At 34.8% G+C, this 18,543-nt stretch overlaps 1 protein-coding gene across 2 annotated transcripts in view; it reads right to left on the reverse strand.

Annotated features, from left to right (window-relative positions):
- TAF4B (TATA-box binding protein associated factor 4b) overlaps positions 1-18,543 on the reverse strand; it is a 162,963-nt gene that overhangs the window by 117,024 nt on the left and 27,396 nt on the right. For both annotated transcript variants that reach the window (XM_031946496.1, XM_023496188.2), the window contains exons 2-5: positions 11,049-11,191; positions 7,504-7,704; positions 978-1,139; positions 743-865 (exon numbers count right to left, since the gene is read on the reverse strand). In XM_031946496.1, coding sequence (XP_031802356.1) covers positions 743-865; positions 978-1,139; positions 7,504-7,704; positions 11,049-11,191 — 629 coding nt within the window. The remainder of the gene's footprint in view (positions 1-742; positions 866-977; positions 1,140-7,503; positions 7,705-11,048; positions 11,192-18,543) is intronic.

Raw genomic sequence — 18,543 nt, forward strand, 5'->3', positions numbered from 1 at the left:
GCAAAACACATACTGAAAATAAATACTGCTTATGAGCCAGAGCTGTCAAACTTGCAGAAAGACCAGCAAAACTCTCATGGGACCCAAACTACATAAAATAACTAATTGGGAAATGTGTCAAAAAATAAACAAAAATACAACACAGATAATGTTTATTTTTATTTTTGAAGTCAACATGCAGACCCTACAGTGATTCTGCTTCTATTTCAGTGTGATACCACTGATGCAAGCCAAGTCATTTTTTTTTCTTTTTCTTTTTTCTTTTTTTTTAGAGGGGTAAGTGAAAGCAAGGGGGGAAGTAAGGCCTACATTTAGATAAATAGAAATGTTTTTCCTAGGGATAACTCTCATACAATCGCATACCCTGAAATTTGTTTTTAAAAGAAAAGTATAATGCTTTAACAGACCAAACTATAATTCAAGTTCAGCTTATCAAGACCACTTTATAAAAAAGTGTTTTAAGATGATAATTATACTGTTTCCCCTTTTTCTAATACCTCTCCCATTAGTACTTAACATCATTTCTATCATGCTAAATTAAGTTGGCACTTCTGGTTTTAAGGTTTGCAAAGTTTGTTTAAAAAAAAAAAAAAATAGCTTACCAGCAGTGCAACTAAATGGTACAATGGATAGAGTCCCACCTCTGGAGTGCTCAAATCAGGCCACAGATTTCTTAGCTATGTGAACCCAAGCAAGTCACTTAACCCCCTGACTGTCTCCCAGAAAAAAAGAAATAACTTACCAAGAGATTTTCCACAAGCTTCTTCACATTCTGTCCCATTTCTGGGGACTGAGACCCACCACATGCTAGTTTTATCAACATTGCAAGAAAGTTTTTGCATTTTGTCACATTCTCTAGCATTTCCTAATTATGGGAAGGAAAAGGATAAGACATTGCAATGAGTATCAAGCATTCATCTTTAGCTAAAAGATTATAGGATTCAAGGAAAACCATTTCAAGAATCACAGAGTATTACCACAGAGATACTAGTTTGTACAGCTGCTGGAGTCTCAACTTTCTGGGTGCTCTCTTGTGAGGGGGTTGCTGGTGTTGCGATGACTGAAGGCTTCAGGGGAGTTATAGTATTCAATGGTTTTACTGGGGTAACTGTGACAACACTGGCCGGTGTAGTCACAGTCTGAAAAGAGAAAAAACTGTTACATACTGGCACTAGTAATACTCTCTCTCTCTCTCTCTCACTCTATCCTTAGATGGAGGTATCTCACTCTACTTAAAAGCCGCAGATAATTCTTAATAAAAATACAGTTTGACATGAAAAAAATACTTTTTTTCCCCCTTTACATATAAAAGCACACTGAGAATATATTATTTTATTAACTATTTCTTATACAGACTTCTAAATTAAGTACACAAAGGAATCATTTCAACCACGTCATTCACTTCATTCTGTAAAGTGTTTTCCCCCCTTCAACTGAAATGAGATGTGATTCTAGCACCATCTGCAGGACAAAGAAAACATAAAAATACTGATGTTAGGTAGCATGTTTCTTTAAAAGAACATTACTTGAAGGAAAACACTATCATTGCATTTATAAGAATAAAAATATCAAATAAGGCTCACTACATGCAGAAATGTCCACAATGAACACTTGTAGCAAATAGGGGGGGAAAAAAAGCATGCAGCTCTAATCTGATCACTGCTAGTGCATTTGTAAAGATGTCCCAGGATTTTAGTTTTCTTATAATATGCTCCTCAGAGATTTCATTCCCAAGCAACAGGTCAAAGAAATCTCAATGCATACATGGAATGTAAATTTATTCAAATTCCTTGTAATCCTTAGCCATCCAAGAAAACTACAGCAAAAACCATAAACACAGTAATGTCTGTGAGAAAGGAACCTATTTTTTCAAAGACTGTCACATACATATTTAAGTACAAGTCCCCTATTGAAAGCCCTTGTCTTCTGGCTCTCTCTGTCTCTCTTCTTTCTATGTCAGGGATTTTTTAACCAAGGGCCCATTAGACTTGTTTTATTTTTAAATGTTTTGATAACTATTTCTTTTGGTTTTGTTTTGGTTTTTTTTTTCTCAATAATATAAGGAGAAACTAAGTTGCTTGAGTAGAAATGATGGGAATGTTTTAATGGCTGTAACTGGACACAGCCTCTTAGTATTATTCTTGATTATTCTTTCTAGTCTAGATTCGTGTTTTCACTTCTTTGGGATATTTGCCTCTACCAGTGCCCATCTGCAATTTAAGTGACCTGCCCAGAGTCTTTTATATATATATGTTAGTTCATGTTAGAGAGAGAGGCTGAATCCCACACTCTCCCCCATCTCTGAATCCAGCCATCAGCTAAAACAAGCTGACTTTCTAATGTTTGTAACAGAGGAAAGCAAACCTGAGCATAGTTGAACAACTAGCTAGATTTGAAGATAACATAAGCAAAATGCTACAATGGAAAACAGCACTAGCTCTATAATCAGAAAACATGAATTCAAAACCAAAGTTGATGAATATGTTCAACCTATGTCATCTTGGGCAAGTTATTTAAACCTTTCTCCCTTACTCTCTGCCTTAGTTTCCTCATGTATAAAATGAAAGGTTGAACTAGACAGTTTTCTATGATCAATCAAATCAAAAGACTTAAAATTCTACAAGGAAGAGAGACATACAACTCAATAACAAAATTCAAAAGATAGAAAACAATTCTAATGTGAAATAAAGGGAAGGAGTGGCATTTAAAAAGACTTATGGAGGCAAAGAAAACATATCAACTAGATTTTTTTTAAAATAGACAAATACAGGAGATGGGAAGATGGATAGGTAATTGGGAGTCAATATGGAAAAAAATGACAACTCTGTAAGCATGTTGAAACAACAATATAAATAGAAAGAACAACAACAAAACACTGAACACTGCATAATTATCATGATTAAACTGGGAGCCAATGAAAAGAGACAGGAAAAAAATCTACTTCCCTTCTTTGCAGAGGTAAGAGATTATAGGTAAGAGAACATAGGTTATTATAATGAACATATAATTATGTTCAGACATCCTTGATGGATAGAAAGGTTCTGCTTACTTAAATTTCTATTAAATTTCTGTTTTATCTTTTTACAAAGGTTAGGTGGTTAAGTAAGAGCTAGAAGGGGATGACTTCATCTATATAAAAAATGAAAGTAAGGTATCAATAAAAATAAAATTTTAAAAAGCGTTAGTAGTGAATGAGAATTCATTAATTACTTATTATGTACCACATACTGTGCTAAATTCTGTGGACACAAATACAAAAGCAAAGATAGTATCTGCTTTCAAGAAACTTACATTCTAGTAAGACATAGCACAGATAGAAGAGACACTTCAGTCAGGAAAGTTATTGTGATACTGAAAGGGGTCATCAGGACACATCTTACGCAGAAAGAAAGGATAAGCAATCATTAATTAAGGGGGAGAAAAAGAGAGAACTGAATATATCTCGGGGAAGAAGATCAGAGGACAAAGAGTGTTAAAGCTCAAAAAACGATCAGGCTTGCAAAGAATATTAAGGAGTGTACTGGAAAAAGATGATCAGAAAAGGAATAAGGCTGCTTTGTGCAAAGGGTGATTCTTCATGGCAGGAAGAAAGCATCACTACTCAGTTCTTTGTTGCTGGATTTTTTTAGCTGAAATTCAAGGTGGGTAGAGAAAGAGTAAGGTAGCACCTAGCTGCTCTTGAGAAATTCAAGGCTTTTCAAACAATGGAGAGACAAAGAAAAACTGTTTAATGTCATGGATTAGTGGTTCTTTAAGTGTGGTTCAGATATCTTTTCAGGGGTGTCATGAGGTCAAAACTATTTTCTATTATTGTAAATATCAATAAACATAACCCATATAAAAACTTTTTTTTTGGAGGGAAAAGGAGAGTAGAGGAAGGAAGTGTCTTCCTGAGATCAAAAAAATTGCGAACAGCTGCCATAAAGGCAGACACAGCACATTTATCAACCTACATATTATACAATATGGAAAGAGAGTTCTACTATTCTGAAAGAGTAAGAATCCAAAGGATCTCCAAAGATGAAAGCCTTAGGCTGAATTTCAAAAGACAAAATATAATAAGTCTAAAAAATAGTATTGAACATAGGTTCTTTAAAAAAAAACAACAACACAAAAACACAAAACACAACACTGTACATAAGCACAATAGGAAAGACACAGCTAGAGAATCTATATGAAAGAAATATGAAGGCTTCAGTGGACTAAATGGGCCTCAGAGAAACATACACCCCTCTCCCCCACAAAAAAAACTCCATATATACACATAACCCTAATGCACTTTGAGAGAAACAAGCACAAAGCACCCAGAATGAGGGAAATGACAGCCAATGTAGAATCCAACATTTTGAGAGATTCAATCCTAAGCAACACATTTTACCACAGGAGTAGGGGAATCAGCATAACAAAGGATAGGCCAAGAAGGAAACTGGAGATAGCTTCTAGACAGCATTGGAAAATAAATGAAATGTCACCATAAATGGGATTAGACTTCTAGTTGGTTGGTTCATTTTTGCCTTTGTACCACCATTACCTAATTCAGGGCCTTCAGCATAGCAGGCACTTAAAAAATCTTTTGTCAATATGAACCCAGAAGGTAGAAAGAACACCAACAGACAATAACATGTAGCAGAGGGGGAGATTTCAGCTTGGTGTAAGAAGAAACTTTTGAACTAACATCTTCCAAAAGTGAATGGAGGCACCTTCTGGAGATAATTCTTCAAATAAATAAAATCAAATAAAAAAATACCCCCCCCCCAATAAAAATTCAGATATGTATCGAACAAGATAGTCAGAGGTCCCTCCCAATTCCAGACTGTGAATCTGTGACTGAAATTCAGTAAGTCCACTTCATTGTCAAAATAACAGAAATCACTTGAGACTTTAATTGATGATCATTTTATGAAAACACTCCCTTTATGTGAGTCTTCCTCTTTGTCACTGCCCAGCATAACCCAGTGAAATTTCAACCCAGTAGAGAAGAAACCAGAAGATAAACCTCATGAAGCTTGCTGCTTGATATAATCTATTACCGAGAGAGGGGAGAGCCTTAATACACCTCTTCTTTCTCTATTAAGGCAATTAGATAGCACAGTGGAGTGTTAGGCCTGAATCAAGAAAACCAGAGGTAAAATCCACTCTCATACACGTATTAGCTGTGTGACTCTGGGCAAGTCATTTGACCTATATGTGCCTCAATTTCCTCACTGGTAAAATGGGGACAAATAATAATACCACTTACTTCCCAAGGTTGTTGTGAAGAATCAATGAGATAATACTTGTACATCATTCAGCACAGTGGTTGGCACATATTAAATAATATAAATGCCTGTTCCTTCCTTTCCTTTCTCACTGCTACAAAAGTTCAAGTAAATACAATCTTTATATGATTTTCTACCTTGACTTCACCATTAGTCGTGGATCCTCAATTCCATTTCCTTCCAGCTACTAAATGTTTCCCCCACAACGTTATGATACTCCTAACTGGCTCACAGAAGTTTTATCACCCGAGCCTTTTCTAGGAATCTCCCTTATAGTCCTCCAAAGTCCTTAACTTCTCACCTCAAGTGCATTCCACCTAAGCTTCCTTCCAATTACTTATAAAAGCAGTAAAAAAAAGAAAATGACACGCACAACTTATGTATATGGATGATGAAATTTGAGGTCTGGAAGGAGTAATATGAACTGAATACATATAAATTTAGCAGGTAAAATAAAATTTCAATTTGAGGCTATTTTCTGAATCCGAAAAATACATGTAGACCCCAAAGTGACCATTCTATAATTAGAAATGTTTATCTTTCTATTTTTTTTCTTTCTTTCTTTTCCCCCTTACCTATTAACTGTAAATTGAACCAGTGTGCCAAGGTACATCATCAAAATATCCATCACCAAGAAGTCCATCACTAAAGAAGAACTAGACATAGGATAAGTTATTTGGATATTATCCAGCATAAATAATTTTTTTCCGCTCTGTTCAAAACTCATCACAACCATAAGATAATAGTTTAAGAAAATACTTCTTGAATTCCTTTAGGAACAGGGGAAAAACAATTTAAAATTCATTATAAAATTCTTTTTGCTTTTAAATTTATATATAAACCCTTGATGGTTCCATATCCACTTCTAATTTTCCATCAGGAAGTTTTTTAAAATCTAAAGTAGTGCTGACTTTCTCCACAAGGTGGACCTGAGTACTTTTTCTCAAGTTCAATTTCTGAACTAAATACTAGAATTTCATGTATTATCTTATTTGGTCTCTGAAGTTGTTCACATTAAAAGAATTAAAATTCCACTCTGAAGGATTTTGTTCCAATACCAGTCATAGCCCTTACTCTTTTTTTTTTTTTCAATTGTTTTAATAAAAAGAGATCCAAATATGACATTTAGTTTTCTTTTCTCTCTCCTACATCACCTAGTATAGTTATTCACATTGGCAAAGAATCATCTCATAATCCAAGGTATGATATTACTCCCTTATAATATAATATTATTAATGAAAATACTACCAAGCTACTCCCTAGACACCAATAGTAATACATTCCTAAACTAACCACCAGACAAAAGGCTATGCCTGAAACCAACTAGTAACAAAACTCCGCAAATTCAGACCGGCTAATTCCTCAAAAACATTTCTATTCCTTCCTAGACATTAGAAAGTCATCCTACAAACTCTTCTTGGGCTTTCATAACTGTTTTCAAATTTAGGTGAGTGGCTTGGGACTGAATTATTCTGGCACAAAAGTAAAAAATAAAGGTAACCAAAGCTAATCTACCACCCTTTATAATTCTATTAAAATTCTGCCAAAAGTTGAAACATTTGTGCCAAGAGTTCTGCCCTTCCCCCCACATTTTACACTAATAGTATCACCTATGGCAATTATTTTCCTTCAAAACTAGTTAGTCCTCTGAAATCATTGTTAAAATCTGCCAAACAATCATGCAATGAATTGATTTCCAAAGAAAAGAAAAGCAAAAGCACAAAAAGCAGTTAACTCCTAGGGATCTATTTTCACATAATTAGCCTCTCCTTAATTGTTAAGCATTTATTTTGCTTTAATTTTCTCAAGTACCAAATTATATATTAGGCTAACCTCTTGTCAGATGCAAAAACTATTCCAATTCTATTAAGCATGGTAAGCCCTGGGATCCATGCCTTCTCCTCCCTCAAACTTATATTAGTTGAGTGACTTTATGCAAATCACAACATTCATAATCTCATTCTTCCCATCTTTAAAATAAAACGCCATACTCCTTACACAAACTACTTCATATGAATGTTATTAAAAAAGCACTTTGTGAATCTTCATGTGTTAGCTATTACTACTTTAATTATTCTGGGAAGTCCTTGATATATAATTAAGTGATTTACTTGGCTAAAATCAAAAAACTGTCTCAAATACTTCATTTATATTGAATGAAAACAGTTACTCACTATTGTAACTTTGCCAAAGAAATAAAAGATGTAACATGGACATAGAGAAGCAAGAGATAGTAAGAACCTACCTGTACTATGGAAGGTTTCGGGAGGGAAGTTACCACAGTATTTCCTAACTGCGCCACAGTTTTCACAGGGGCAGCAACTGCTTTAACGGGTGTCACTGCCTTTACTGGAGCCACTGCCTTGACAGAGGTCACTGCCCTTACTGGAGTCACTGTTTTGACTGGAGCAACTGCTACTTTCTTAATTAACTGTGTACCAGAGTTCTGAAAAGAAAATATAAAAATAAGCAGGATTATTAGGATTTGGAAGAGTTCAATAAGAAAACAAACTTTAAGAATTTGTAAATTTATCTAATCAGGTTCCTTCCTTCTTGCAGAGCACATTTATCCTATCTCTTCTCGTCTGGTACCTCTCATTTATCCTAACTCTTCATCACTAAAAGTTTCTACTTTTTTAAGAAATTGATATCTACTTGTCTGTAACATTCAAAAATGTTTGTATAAGACTTCTTCCTTCCCAATAAGGCAACTGGCCCTCTAATATTCTAGGGGATAATTCTGCTATGTGCAACCAATTCAGTTATGCCCACACCAAACTGAGAAAAAGTGATGAAAACCTGGAATAACCAGGTTATCAGGTTTAGATGAATGCTTTTCAGTGATCATTAGTTTCTTTCTTCCTGACATGACATCAAGATCATTTCACCAAAGTCTGGGCTTCAACAGGGTCAAATTTCAGATGTATTTTGCCTATCCCATGACTGTGATCCTTTGATCTCTTGACTAATCTCTGCTCCACTAAATATGTCAGTTTAAGTACCTGCTCTTAGCTGAGGCCAAAATCATCCGTAATAGGACAATATATATTTTTAGCATTATTGACCGGTTTGAATATTCCAAGGAAATTGGAACCTTCCAAGTCCCCTCAAAAAAGCCAGGACAATGGAAGGGGGCAAATACCCAAGTCAACAAGCAGAAGTTATGTTTCATATATGGTTTTTAAATTACATTCAAAAAACATAACCCGAGTAACTCTACATCAATGCAATCAAATTATGGAATTCATCCAAAAAAAAAAAAAAAAAAAAAAAGCCACATACAGAATTCTTCTCTATTTGTCTCTATTTGGGATAAAAATTCCAATGCAACAAAAACATTTTAATAAAAATATTTACAAGCTAAGGTGGAAAGCACAAGATTGTAAATTTTTTTGAGCTGGAAGAGACCTTAGAAGCCATCTAATTCAACCTTCTCATTTCACAGATAAAGAAACTAGAGCCTCAAGATAAAGTGACTTATCTAAGGCTACATATTAAGTGACCAAGGCTGAATTTGAATCCAGGTCCTCTGATTCCAAAGCCAGTGTCTTTCTATAATACCATATAGTGGGTTTCTCTTCACTTCAAATACTATAATTTGTGCAAGCTCAATTTAAATAAATGCCAGGCACTGTGCTAAACCCTAGGAATTCAAAAGCAAAAATGAAAATACTTCCTGCCTTCAAGAATCTTACCTTCTACTGGGGAAAACAACATTTACACTTTGCAGAGGAGATTCTCCTTCAGGTATGGGTTGGAACAGATGGCCTCGGAAATTCCCTTCCAACTCTGAGAGTCTGTGATTCAAATTATATGTGATAACACTCAGCTAAGCTTATCTTTGTCTCTCAGATAGGTATGTATGATTTAGTAATTTGCTTCACCTACTTGCATTACAGGAGAGTTCCTCTATTATTTAAATTTTAAACTACTTAATTGAATCTCCAATTAGATTGGAAATGAATTTGAACTAACAACACTTCAAACTCAATATGCTCATAATTGCCTACCAACAATCAATTTTAAAAATCTGCCCTGCTTCCCAATTTCCCTGTTGATGGAGATAGTATAATCATTCAATTTTCATGTCAAGTCCTGTTTTTCACAGAAGCTATATCTGATGAGCTCTAGGGCTAAAAATAATCTTAAAGATCATCTAAATACCTCATAATTGAATGTGAGGGTCACAAAATTATGATTTATTATCAGTAAAAGTATGACTTTTATACCTATATACCCAGGGACATGTAAAATTCTCAGGGGAAAAGGGGTCACAAAAAAAAAATAAAAAGTTTTAAAAGTTCTGATTTAGATTAGGGATTCCCAAACTTCCATTCCAGCTTTCAGCAAACTATTCTGCATCCCCAACTTCTTCTTATGAAAAGAAGTAGATTTAGTTTACCATGCATATGCATGTGGGAAATGAGACTAATTTCAAACGAATAATACCTTTATATATCAAATATTCACATAATCCCTTGGCAAGCTTCTTATACCTCTTGAGGGTATGGATAGAAACCTTTGATCTAAATCAGCTTTTTCTTTTTAAAGAGGGGAAAAAAATTTAGTCCTAGAGAAGGGTTATAGTAATAGCACTGTAAAGAACAGAATAGGAATCAAAGCTTTGCAATCTTGCCAGTCTTACAGCTGTTATCCTGCAAGTCCTCATTAGTGCTCAGCTTAACTATAAAAGTGGTTAGATTCCCTTCCTCCCATCTCTCCTTTTTCCCTTTCCCAAAGTGATTTTCCTAATGCTTGAAAGGATCACTCTCCCATTCAAAAACCCCATGTAGCTTTTCTGTTTTGTCTTCAGAATAAAGTGTAAATCTTTAGACTAGCGATGAAGATCCTTCACAAATTGGATACAATCTACCCATTTATCTCTATTTCATAGTACTCCTAGTTCCATACTGTATTGTACTAGTCAAACTTGCCTTCCAGTCAATCCTTGAGATTCAGCTACTCCTCCTGACAAATACCCCATTTGTACTCTTTCCCCAAAAGATTAATATTCAAGATCTTCAAAATTTGTAAGCAAATAGAATAATTTAAAAAAGATTTCTATCAGAAATATTGTAAATGTTTTTGCCCCTAAAGGAGCAAAAAAAAAAAAAAAAAAAAAATCAACATTTATGTGGCTACTGTCTCACACACACACATACACAAACACACACACACACGCACATACATTTTCTCATCTAGCACCTATTGCATCTAGCATATTTTTAAATCAGCATTTCTTTCCTTTTTAAAAAAAATTTACATTTTTCAATACAACAGTGCATTTATAAATACAGAAGTGTATATATGTATTAATGTAACATGTATAACATGTTGTGATATATATGTCCCTACATGTCATATAAACACATAACATGAACCCCCCCCCCCCTTCCATGACCAAAAGTCAAAGTAGCATTAAAGTTCATGGGGGTTTTTTATTTGAAATATTTACTTGTCGATAAAGAATTACTGTAAAATCTTTAAGTAAAAAAAAAGTAATAAACTTTTGTGGTTATTTAAGAAATTACTACCTGCAAAAAAACCAAGTTTGGTTAAGTGGGAATCTCAAAGGTCATATCTGGCTCATTATATAGTAATTTCAGAAACCTCATTCAAATCAAATATCTAAAAAAAGCAGTCTCACTGAAATGAACTAAGCATAATCTCACTTCTCAAAAAACTGATAATGAAGCATTCCTCTTCCTTCCTCCCTTAATGATGAAGAGGGAATAAAAGGGATAAAGGGTGGTGAAGGAAAGCAGATAGTCAGACAAGGTCATTACTTACCGGCACAGTGCAAATTTTGACTGCATGAGTACTTGATGGTACTGCTGTTCTTACATTCATAGGGCTTGGCGTTTCAGCTTGAGCTAAAGCTTGTTGAGACACCAACATCAGCTGACCACTGTTACTTCTTATTAAAACAGTTCCTGTACATAAGAGAAAGTTGTAAGTTCTGACAATACATCTTCAAAGTAGAACTTTAAATCATTTCCTTTTCTCCTACTTCTTCCTTACTCACAACAAAATGCTCTGATAGGGGCTTCCCTACTCATAACTCAAGTTTTGTTTTTCTTTCTCCTTTAAAATTAGGTTAACATGTTTAGTTTTTTAAAACCACAAATATTAGTAAATTAATCCATTGATTTATTTAACCAGAGTAACTTTAGCCAATGCTCCTACAGTTTCTTCACCTCGAGATTTTTCAATAGTTTTAAAAAATGTCTCCACCGAAAGAAAATATATTAATAATATGCACACTTTGTTGACCTTCAAGGGATTTACTCTCTTTACTAAGGATTTTCCAAAGCAGCAAAACAGTTTTTAAAAAGAACATCAGAAAAATACAGGAGCTTGGAACATAAATTTATTCAGTAAATTACTTGATCTAAAAAAATACCAACAGTAATTGCTCACTGTAAATATTATATCCAACTTGACAATCAGAAAAAAGACAACAGCAATTAAAATTTGTTCAAAAGGGTCATCATAACAATTTGAGATTTGAATGTTATCTTTGGACTGAAGGAAACTGAAATCTAAAACTGGATCTCAATCCTGGTCTGATGAAGCATTAAGACAGAGGCAGCCTTCATAGCTCATTACTATACAGAGAGGGGAGCAAAATAATACAAGCTGATCTGGAACAAAGAAGTTAGAAGCTACCACAAAGTAGTCCACAGAGCTTTGAAGAACATGGGACCACCAGAAAATCCAGATGTTTCTCAAGAGGTCTGAAATCAGTCTTCAGACATTCGGGCAGTGGAGAGGTCAGAACCAATGCAACAAATGAGTATTCTCAGTACCAGGAGAAGAGACCTAAAACTAGCACTTTTTTCTTATATGGTTTTTAAAAGGACAATAAGCAGAGGAGCCTGGCAGGAGGGGAGAATGTGTGTGTAAGGAGCAAGACACAAAGAAAGGTCAAAACCAAACATGTTGGGCCACCAGGAGACAAATTCCAACAGGGGAGGCAAACCATCCAGATTCCAACATGAGAACGACTAGAGAGGGAATGAGAGAGGAAACAAGTGACTGAGGAAAGAGGAAAGAGAAAAGAGGCAGAGAGAGGGAGAAGGGGAAGTTAGTATGAGATATGGAGGAGATAGTAAGGGGAAGAAGGCATCCAATATTCCTTACTCTTTTCTGAGTCGGGCAAAAGTGTTGAAATTATAAGCTCAAAGTTTTTCCATATAGAAACATGTTAAATTTAACAGGAAAATAGGTCAGGCTAAGGCATGACAAAAGGTGGATTTAAAAATATAAGTAGTTCAAAGGGTAGTCTCATAAGCAAAATAAATTTCTACTTCAAAAAATGGGTCAAAAGGGAGATCAAAAGAAGAGGAAAAACATAAAACCCCAATGATCAAGTTCAATTAATAAACTTGTGCCTACTGTTTTGTCAGGCACTATGCTAAGCATTCAGTATACAAAAAAGAGGCAAAAGACAATCCCAGCCCTCAAGGAGCTTGCAATCCAACAGGACACATTGCAAATGTACAAACAAACACTGCTTTAAAATACACATCTGGCTATATGCAAGATTAATAGGAAATAATTAAAAGAGGGAAGGCACTAGAATAAAGAAGGATTGGAAAAAGATTCCTGGAGAAGTTGGGATTTTAGTTGGGACTTAAAGGAAACCAGGGAGCCAGGGGCACAGAGGAGTAAAGGAGAGCATTCTAGGCATGACGGACAGTCAGAGAAAATGCCCAGAGCCAAGCAAGAGATGAAGTGTCCTGTTCATGGAACATCCAAGAGGACAGTGTCACTGCAACAAAGAATATGTCTTGGAGTCTAGTATAAGAAGACAGGAAAGGTAGGATAGAATTATTGTACTGTACTATAAAATTTAATCTTTGCTGAGCAGTGTGATACCATATAAAGCAGTAGCTCACAAATTCTTAGTTATGGGATCTATCTATATTCTTAAAATTATTAAGGATCTTCCCCAAAGAGCTTTTTCCTCATGCAGGTTATCTATGTTTATATTTATAGTGCTAGACAGAAATTTAAATTTTTTTTCTATTATTATTAAAATAGTTTTGACCTCAAAGACCTCCCACACTACGTTTTGAGAACCATTGGTATAAAAAAGGGTAAACAATAGACATTTATTAACATTCTACTGTGCTGTGCTAGGGCATTGTGCTGAAGACTAAAAGTACAAGGAATGGCAAAAGACAGCAAACTCCCCAAATTGTCTAACCCTCAGTTTCTAATCAGAATAATAGAACACTTCTTTGTACTACCATAAGTTTGCTGATAAGAATCTTTAAAGCATCATATAAAATTTAGTTATTCTTCATTCACTATTCTTAATTCTTAATATTCCCTTTTAAAGAAAATAACAGTTCCTAAAGATCCTGAATAAACCACATGATGATGAGAAAAGTCTTGCTTGTTGACAATGGGAAACAATGCTATTAGGCAATTAGCTTTTTCAAGGGACAGATGAAGAAAGGTTAAACTTAACAACAAACTTAAACAATGCTAAAGTTCAATTTCAAACAGAAAGGAAATAAGTTGATACCTTATTATAAAAATATAGTTACTAAGTGCCCATTTCAGCAGAATCAGGAAAACAATATATGCAATACCTATACAAAGTAAATAGAAATAACAAAAGAAAGTGAACATGATAAAATTATAATTTTATAATATATTTTGACTGGCCCCAAAGAAGTGGAGAAAGATGTACCTCTTATACTGGCAGATTCGGATGACATGTAGTTTAGTTTCACTTAACTCTCCTTTTCTTTTAAGCTATTATAATTTCCTCTAAAAGGAAGAAAGGAAGGGATAAACTAGACAATAAAAGCACCAAGAAGGAATTATTCACATGGCATTTAACTAGAGCAAAAGAAGTCATAGTTCTGTGATCTTTTGATATAAAAGCTGATCATTTCCTGTCAAGCTCTCATCTTGAACTGATATACATGACTCATACATGCGGCCCCTCAAATTGGGATCTCTAGGGAATACAGCATATGATAAGCAGTTACCTCCTGGTCTCCTAGAGGTGTGTTCCAGATAGCTTATCAAATTCCCAGAGCAGTTAAATGTAAAGAAATAGCTTCATTAAGTTACTATTTGAAGATTTTTACATCCTATTCAACTTAGCTTATGGTTCATTAGGTAGAAAAATATGTTGGGCGAGATAATGGAAAAGCTCCATTACTATACAAGGCTTTTTATTTCCTGGGGGGTGGGGGATGGATGGAGAGGGAGGGGAGAGATATGATAACATGGCCAAATCAAGCCATTTACTTGAGCAAAAAACTCAAAGCACCCCTTACAATAAAATCTTCTAAGATGATCTTTCCTACTACTATCTTCAGATCGACTTCAGAACTCCAACAAGATTATAAACAACTCTCCTATTACAAAGGATTATTGTTATTTATAAAAACAAATTACAATGAGGTAACACAATGAATAGAACATTGGATCTAGAATCAGAAAGACTCATCTTCATGAATTGAAATCCTTATCCTTATTAGCTGTGTGACCCTGGGCAAATCACTTAACCCTGTTTGCCTCAGTATCCTCATCTGTAAGACGAGCTGAAAAGTAAATAGCAAAATACTCAATATCTCTACCAAAAAAAAAGTCCCAAATGGAGTAATGGATAGTTTGACATGCCTTTAAAATGACAAACTACTAAATTAGACATTCTTAGGAAAAATCTCAATTGGACACCAAAAAGCCATGCAATTGAAAAAGAAGAAGGCCAGGGAAACAAGGGAAAACTGATGCATCTTCCATTGGTAACCAGTGGAGGCAGCTAGTTGGCACAGTGCATGGAGTGCTGGATCTGGCATCAGAAAGACCCAAGTTCAACTCTAACCCAACAAATCACTTATTGTGAAACCCTAGCAAATCATTTAACAGCTTTTTCCCTCAGGTAAGACTGGGGGCCTTAAATTTACCATTGTACAATTTTATTTTACTACATTTGGGTCTAATCTATCAAGGTATTTTGGGATCTAATTTTATCATAACAATATATTAGCAGATTTTCCACTTTGTCATCCACAAATCTGCTAAATGTGCCATCTTTACCTTTATCTCTATTAAGAGCACCATAATTTTCCCGATCAGCCAAGTTTGAAACCTTGGAATGAATTATCTTTGACTATTTTATATCTCTTATCCCACACATAAAAGAAGTTGTCAAATGTTAATTTTACTTCTAACAGGCCTATTTGTCTGAATTACTTTGTTTCCTACTTAGTCTGTCTGTAGTCTAACCTCTCTCTAAGCCTCTCTATGGTCTAACCTCATTACTACTCCACCAGTGCTATCAAACAGATAAAAATTGTGTTTCAGCTACCTTCTCTGTAAAATGAAGGGGTTGGTCTACATGATTTCTAAGGACCCAGATCTATGTTAATATAATGTAAAAAATGTAATTTTGAATCAGAAAACTGCTATGAAGTAAGAAATAGTTGGAATAGAGAACTCAAGTTATTTGCCTATCTTCTGGATCTTTTCCCACCAAGAGCAGAAAAATCAGACAATTTTCTGATTTGTCTTATTGACAATTTCATCATTCAGAAGGCAAAAAAAAAAAAAAGAACTCCTACGGATCTAATTCTGAACAGTCGTATAATCAACCCCCCCCCCCCAAATATAAATTCCTTTTTAAAATTCCCAAGTGATCCTCCAGACTTTATTTGAAGACATACAAAGACAAGGAACCTTTGCCCACCAAAGCATCTAATTCTACTTTTGAATTTGTTGTGGGTCAAGATGCTGGTAGACCTGGAGCAGCTTAACGCTCTACCATTCATATCTCTAAACAAAGATCTATTATAAGTCAAAATGCTGTGGAGCAGTCCTTGGGGAATTCAAGCTAACCTTGTCCCGACTTGGACTGACTCTAAAATCAAGATGGAAGCTCTTAGGGCAATGCATATTTAAGGATTCCATGGTTTCAGTGTGAAGCATATGAAAACCTTACAGAACTTACTAGAAATATATATTTTACTTTCTTATAGGCTGCTTTTACTGAGAGTCATTTAGTATGTTTTTAATTAATATTTTCCCTGAAACCATGGGTTCCAAGTGATCTATTGCAATGAGTCAGAGAATCAATCCCAGAAGATTTTTCTTTATTGCTCAGCATTGGAATTCCAAGTCAGGGGAGAAACTACATTTAAAATCCAAATGTTACATCTAAAATTTGTATAACCACGATCAGGTTATACTCTATGAGCCTCAGTTTCCTAATTCATAAAGAGGAGATAACAATACAAGTAGCTGAATATGGCCTTATAGGATTGTTGTAAAGAAAGCCTTTATAATATTGACAGGATTTGCAAAAATAATTACTGCTCCTTATTTGTTCTCTTGCATCATGTAAAACAATTACTTAAATACAACTAGCAAGTCTCTCTAAATCTTCTCTCAACCAAACTTCCTATGGCAAGGATCTGAATCCTCTTTGATGCACCAAATACATTGTCCTTAATACTCCAGCTTGTCAAAATCACCCCTTTAACATGGCATTCAGAAAATCAACACCATCATAATCCAGATGGGACTAACAGAATAAGAGGACAATTGAAACAACTATCTAAAGTTCCTATCTTCAGAGAGTTGTGGTCAGACTCACTTATTTATATAATACTTATCCTCACTGTCGCCTACTTGATCTCAGACATTTCTATATTCAATACTTCTGGCACTCAAAACACCTAAGGAAGAATATGTTGCAGAGTCAGAGACAGGTCTAAGATTTAATAATATTATATATCTTTTTGTTTTGTTTTAAAATTTTTAATAATAGCTTTCCATTTTAAAAATATATGCAAAGATGGTTTTCACCAATTCACTTTTGCAAAACCAATTTTTCTCCCTTCCTTCCCCCCAGCAAGTAATTTAGAAGAAATGCACATATTTAACCTATTTCCACATTTATCATGCTGCACAAATAAAATCAGATCAAAAGGGAAAAAGAAAAAAGAAAAAGAAAAAAAAAACAAACAAACAACAAAAAAGGTGATGATAATATGTTGTGATCCACATTCAGTACCCATAGTTATCTTTCTGGATGCAAATGGCTCTCTCCATCACTAGTTTATTGGAACTGACCTGAATCAACTCATTGTTGAAAAGAGCCAAGTCCATCACAGTTGATCATCACATAATTTTGTTGATCAAGTCTACAATGCTTGCTTGGTGCTATTCACTTCACTTAGCATCAATAAAACATATTTCAATGAGATAAAAGGAAATATAGTGACCATCTACAGTTATAACCTAGTGTGTGATATGTTAGTCAAGAAAAATAGGGCAATCCTGGGCTAGCGGTATGGTAACCAGTATTAGAAAGGTGATAATTTATATGAGAAGATCTCAAAGAGCTTGTTGTTATGTTGGAGCCTATCTCTGAGTGTTGTTGTTATCAGTATTTTCTTCTAAAATGAGGTGTCCACTATTACTTGCTTTGGTCAGACTGCATATTGTATAGTCAGGTCTGGACATATCATTTTATTTGATTTTTTTAAAAAGCTATTTTTTTCTTTTTAAAACATATGCAGAGATAGTTTTCAATGTTCACTCCTGCAAACCTTGTATTCCAATTTTTTTTTCTCTCTCCATTCCCCTCAACCCCTTCCCTAGACAGCAAGTAATCCGATATAGGTTAAACATGTGCAATTCTTCTATACATATTTGTACAATTATCATGCTGCACAAGAAAAATCAGATCAAAAAGGAAAAAAAGATGAGAAATAAAACAAAAAGCAAGCAAATAACAAAAAAGTGAAAATACTGTTGTGGTCCACACTCAGTCCCCACAGTCCTCTTTCTAGGTGCAGATGGCTCTCTTCATCACAAGATCATTGAAAATGGCCCAAATCACCTCATTATTGAAAAGAGCCATGTCCTTCAGAATTGATCATTGTACAATCTTCTTATCGCCAGGAACAATGTTCTCTTGATTCTACTCACTTCACTTAGCATCAGTTCCTGTAAGTCTCTCGAGGCTTCTCTGAAATCATCTTACTGATTGTTTCTTATAGAACAATAATATTCCATAACATTCATATACCATAACTTAGTAACAGCCATTCTCCAACTGATGGGCATCTACTCAGTGTCCAGTTTCTTGCCATTACAAAAATGGCTGCTACTAACATTTTTGTACATGTGGGTTCCTTTCACATTTTTATGATCTTTTGGGGAGACTGCTATGGGAGGCACCTGCTAGTTGCTGCTGGGGAATCTAATTCTGACCAGCAGAATAGCTCCCTTCATGTGAGAGGATGATAAT

The sequence above is a fragment of the Sarcophilus harrisii genome, chromosome 1 (genome assembly GCF_902635505.1).
Source record: "Sarcophilus harrisii chromosome 1, mSarHar1.11, whole genome shotgun sequence".
In the NCBI taxonomy this organism is placed as follows: Eukaryota; Metazoa; Chordata; class Mammalia; order Dasyuromorphia; family Dasyuridae; genus Sarcophilus; species Sarcophilus harrisii.